The 5,338-nt window shown below is 42.5% G+C and overlaps 1 protein-coding gene across 1 annotated transcript; it reads left to right on the top strand.

The window, feature by feature from the left end:
• The first annotated feature begins 2,954 nt into the window (after positions 1-2,954).
• On the top strand, positions 2,955-4,952 carry LOC124681875 (MEIOTIC F-BOX protein MOF-like). Its single transcript, XM_047216653.1, has 4 exons — positions 2,955-3,042; positions 3,133-4,028; positions 4,263-4,418; positions 4,509-4,952. Exons 1-4 carry the CDS (start codon positions 2,970-2,972, stop codon positions 4,737-4,739), a joined length of 1,356 nt encoding a protein of 451 aa, XP_047072609.1. The 5' UTR covers positions 2,955-2,969; the 3' UTR covers positions 4,740-4,952.
• Positions 4,953-5,338: the final 386 nt, after the last annotated feature.

The raw sequence follows: 5,338 nt of genomic DNA, 5'->3' as shown, positions 1-5,338 counted from the left end.
CAATCCCTACCTGCAGTAACCTCAGTGTTCGTCCATCTACAACTCCCTGGCCGGCGGCAACGCGTGTTGCAGCCTTGTAGAGACGATCGAGCAAAATCAGTCGGAACCTTCCGTTAGTGACCGTCAACCCGCCGTGACAAAGGAAGTAGAAGGGGAAGATGGCGCCGACACGTGGTTCCCAAGAAAAGAGAGCAGCCAGGTGTCCAGGTGTGCAAAGGCGAGGGCGATGCAGGAGCCGAGTTACGAAAGACCTCGTAGGAGCGTCTCATACGAGACTCTTGCGAGGCCAACTTTGCGACTATTCTCACCTCCACTACACCTGCCCGTGCGAACATAAGCCTGTGAATTTTCGTTGGACACTGGGAGCCTTATAAATCTTCTCCATTAGAGATTTGTTGAAAAGGTGTCTTGAACCTTACAAGTTCACTCCCGCCTGCTGTTTTTTCATTAGAGATATTTGCTCAAGAAAAGTGTCGTATGTGGAAGATGGGAGATGGTAAACAAGTCTCTATGTTGTATGGTCATATAGCATGGTCAGTTCCATAATATTCGAAGATGGGTCTGCTTGTTACGACACGTGCTTTCTTTGCTGGATATGTTGCTGAACGTATTTCCAATATCCCAATTAGCACTGCTGGTGAATATTTTGATTCTTTTTTTTCGATAAAGGAATATTTTGATTCGTGAAGATATGATTCTTCAGTTAGAAAAATGTTTCGTATAGTGCCCGGACAACATAAAAGTAGTTTAATGGGCCGGGGCTTTGCTCAAAATTGTCTATTCACCGGTGCTCAGTTGCAGATTCGATCAACTCCCACATGCTATGATTGTTGGATTTTTACTCGTCGGAGGATATAGTGGATCACGCCATCCTATTATTCCTATTATAACAATTTGCAGTTGAAGCTTGGAGCCTTATTAAGACAAAATTCGAATCTGAACTTACAATCTTTCATCAGTTTAAAGCCATGGCTCATTCAGTGGTTGTCCGAGGTGTTTTGATGTTCATGCCACCATTTATGCAGCATTATTAGTTATTTTTTAAATGGACTCGATCGCCCGAGGGATTGGCTACCGGTGAACATGGTTGCATCTTCTCGTCGGATTGCTTGTCATTCGTCAAAAATATCATTATATATGGTTGATAGGATGAATATAAGAGTGATTGTTCATGTTGAAACAGTACAAGAAAAATGCGTAGAAACTATTTTGATTTTCTTGATACCAAATAAATATATATAATGTAAAAAGTCTTTTAACATATTTACATTGCACACAAAATAGCATTGATTTTCAAAGATCATCTATTGGGTTGTTTTAATACAAATTGTGGAGAGCGTGTCTACTCATTTGTAACTTTTGTTGAAGATATTTTAATATGTATCTCCCGTTGCAACGCACGAGCAATTTTCCTAGTCTATACCTAATAATAAAGAAAATAAGGTTTCCGTGGTTTGGTCCGCATTTGTTGTTTCCTCCATAGTTTCGTCCGATCGATTCACTCGATTTGTCAGGTGAGAAAGATTTCCTTCCTAGCTAACGATCCCACGACCTCCCTCATTAGAGTTCCATCCGAACCAAGTTGATCTGACACAAGAAGATCGCCCTACTTTGTTGAATGGTTGGATTGCACATACCGATTGTGAGATTTGGAAAAAAAAAATTGGCTACATTTACGGACGTGCCCCAGTTTAGATGGTTTTCTCAAGTAGAACGAGAAATTGCTGCACACAGGCCCGGCCCTGAGGGGGGGCGGGAGGGGCGGCCGCCCTGGGCCCTCGAGACCAAGGGGCCCTTTTCTAGGTAGCGCATATGCGGCGTTGGGACTTGGGAGAGAAGAGCGCCATTAGAGGCAGTTCTGAAGCTTTTTCTCGCGGCTGTTACATACAGACGACACAGGCCGAAGCGTACATTTTTTTTTTGTGGGCTCGTTCTTGGACCTTTTTATTCTTTAGCTAACTTAGGCCCTTCTCTCCTCTTTTTTTTTTTTTTTTTTTTGCTACGTGCTGGTTAATTATGATCTGGCCGTTCTGCTCTAGAAAGGAAAGTGTGGGTGAGGCCCTCAGAATTCACCATGGACTCCACGATTGCTGAATACGATATAAACAAGGTTTTCATGTTTTATTTTCTCCTAAAAATAATCTAGTTCCATCTTGTGCCAATTTTTCTAATCATTGCCTAAACATGTTCAACACTATTGCCGTAACCAAAACGTAGTGATGGCTAGGGCGGTGCGCAAGGCAAATTATAGACGGTGGAGAAAACATAGTGAGGCAATTACAACAATGTCTATTATAAACCCACCAAAAAAATAATGCCGCATAGTAGTTTGGAGAAAAATAAAATTTGCAAGGTTCATAGTCAAATACAAGTCTAATTCTTTATTAGTTGTGTGCCATACTCCATGCCATTCAACCGTTCCGGAGACCGCGTTAGCCCTCAAGTATCTAGGCCAAGAGGCGAGCGGTCCAATCGCCTAGAAAAGACCCCACTGCTCCCACAAGCCACTGTGATCACTATTCACCTTCACCAACGAGTTTGCATAAATGTGTGTTAGAAATGTTAATATAATGTTTATAGATTTTCTAATATCGATGTTGTTTTCAATTTTTGTATAAAAATAAACCAATTCCTCTAATATAATGTTCATATTACGGGGGGCCCTAATCTACTTTCGCCCCAGGCCCTCGAAATCTCAGGACCGGCCCTGGCTGCACAATATAGCTACTAAGATATACTAGAAGACTTTAAGGCTCGCAAGCACAGGAGAGCAATTCTGTAATTAGTACCCAACTCCCACAGTCTAGCTTGGTTTGCTTTTATTTTGGTAGATCACCTTTTGCTTTACAATTAGAGTATTGAATCTGAATCAGTGCTCCAATATGGTCTTATGTCAACATGTTATATATCAGTACATCTCTATATAGCAATTCTCTGTTGATTCGGTTACGTTTTTCTGCAAGAATTACATGCGATTTTTTTTGTCATTACAGACTGTTGGCCATCCTTTTGTGTTGCGCCACGCTCCGCCACTGGCTGTAGGTGAGGCTCGATGGTCTCCCCATTTCCACTATTGCAGATTCAGATTAGTGCGATTTGAAGGAATTACGATACCATATCCTTGTGATGCAGAGGTGATGGCACGGACGATGGGCCCCTCCGGCAAACGGCCCGCTGGCAACGCCGACAGGTTAAGTGATCTCCCTGATGGTCTCATCCACTATATCATGTCGTTCCTCACGGTCCGGGAGGCCGTGCAGACGTGCATGCTGTCACGGCGGTGGGAGGACCTATGGTGCTCCATGCCTTTCATCAGCATCGATGAGCAGGACTTCCGCCCCTCCGCAATCGGGCTGGGATCAGAGTATTTGGACGACGACTATGATGATGAGTTTGAGGATGACATTGACTACACTAGGTTTGAGGATTTCGTCACCAATCTGCTCATGTTTCACAGCGCACCAACATTGGATAGCTTCCGGTTCCATGCCGTTTGCCATGCCGTTTCTCATCGTGAGATCAAGTTTATCAACTCATGGCTATGCCGTTGCATCAAGCGATGCCCCAAAGTGGTGGAGATCCATTCGACCGGCGATTGTAAATTACCACGTTTTGGTTCCGGTTCTTCACGCCTAAGCAGGCTGCATCTTACAGGGATTACTCTGGATAGAACTTTTGCACGGCAACTTCCTTGTTCTAGCTACCCGGTCCTGGAGGATTTGGAGCTCAAGCGCTGCAAGCTTGATGATGATGCGGAAATTGCATCTTGCACACTCAAGAATTTAACCATCGAGGATTGTACAACTTCCAATCCCAGTGCGTTGACTATCAAAGCTCCGTCTCTTACTTACTTGCAGCTGTTCATTACTGCTTTTGGTCAAAACTGGCATGCTGTTACAGTAGACGAGATGCCGTTCCTCGTCAAAGCCACCATTCGCTTGAAACACTCCACAGCGATACTGCCATGCAAGCTTCTCTACAGCCTAATTTATGTCAGAGATTTAGAACTGACTGGTCTTCGAACGCTGGTATGTCTCTCATGCTTGTTACTCTATTTTTTTCGTCTGAAGGACTCCCCCGCCCCCAAGTTCTATCAATGAGAACATATATAGTGTTTGAGCTTGTAGTTTCCTGGTGCCATTTGATTTTTTAATTTTTGTAATTAATAAGAGGATTAGAAAACCATACTTCAATTTCATTTCCTTAGACTTGTATTCATCATTTGAACTGAACAATGTTTTGATTCCTCTGTTCACGTTCAGGATAATTTACACATTGGATCGGGTACTTTCCCAGTGTTCCATAATTTGAGAAGCTTACTGCTCGACAAATGTGATCTGAGTGACAACTGTGATATACTGGGAAGCTTTCTGAACAATGCCCCTTGTTTAGAGAAGCTTACTCTGCAACTATGTGAGGTACTTTTCGTATTTTTTCATCTCTATCGTGTTATATACTCTAGGTTTACCATCTTAGAAACGCCTAAATATTTTTTTTACCCCCTACAGCTTCCAGAAGGTTCTAACAAAAGCAAAGGAGGAGGAAACATGGAGAAGACATCTCTAGAATATCAGGACACGGCATCTTTCCAGTGCCCAAGCCTGAAGTGGACTGAAATCAAATACCGAGACGACGACGATGTTCAGAAATTGTTTAACCTTATACTTGGCGTTTGGAGAAACCTGCAGAAGACTGGTCTTGTGATTAAGAAGGCTTCAAGAAGTTACTCTATGCTGTGATGTTTGCTGCTTTTATGTTCTACTGAAATGTAGCACACCCTCTGCCATTTACATTGTACCTATATGTATTGTGGGCCAACTAAACGAGCATCTACTGTCGGTTAATTTCTGGATTTTCTTATGGTGTGCATGATTGCACGACACATTTGGTAGCTGATCTTGCATTTGCGTTTTCCATTTGGTTTAATAAAATCCATACTACTAGTCCTAAAATCGTGTATGTCTTTACTGTTATTTATACTACTACAGAATATTTCTGAGTTGCGACAAACCAACAAGCAAATGTGTGAAACCATTAACCAACGTGATGTTCCACTTTGAAATACGTTCTGTGAATGTGGACCAAAAGTTTCTGTCAACACATTTGTTATTGAGCATATGCTGCGGAGTGTCGGTCATAGCATGGTCGACAGCAGTGTGGCGATGACAGAGGCAAAACAAAGTTGACGACAATGTGGCACTGTCAGCAACGTCATGTAACTTTAATAGCAAATCAATAGCAATGAAAACAGTATTGCTAGAAATCAGGCGCCTGATTTTTATTATGTCTAAGTCACCTAATTAGCCGTTAGATTTGATATGTTAAGATTTGTGCAGAT

The sequence above is a fragment of the Lolium rigidum genome, unplaced genomic scaffold, assembly GCF_022539505.1.
Source record: "Lolium rigidum isolate FL_2022 unplaced genomic scaffold, APGP_CSIRO_Lrig_0.1 contig_58132_1, whole genome shotgun sequence".
Classification (NCBI taxonomy): Eukaryota; Viridiplantae; Streptophyta; class Magnoliopsida; order Poales; family Poaceae; genus Lolium; species Lolium rigidum.
The sequence above is the reverse complement of the archived record's forward strand: the minus strand, read 5'-3'. Positions and strand labels throughout refer to the sequence as shown.

Coding starts and splice junctions, on each gene's coding strand:
- LOC124681875 (XM_047216653.1), top strand. CDS start 2,970: ATGCGATTTTTTTTGTCATTACAGACTGTTGGCCATCCTTTTGTGTTG. Junction 3,043..3,132: donor CGCTCCGCCACTGGCTGTAG/GTGAGGCTCGAT, acceptor CTTGTGATGCAG/AGGTGATGGCACGGACGATG. Junction 4,029..4,262: donor TGACTGGTCTTCGAACGCTG/GTATGTCTCTCA, acceptor GTTCACGTTCAG/GATAATTTACACATTGGATC.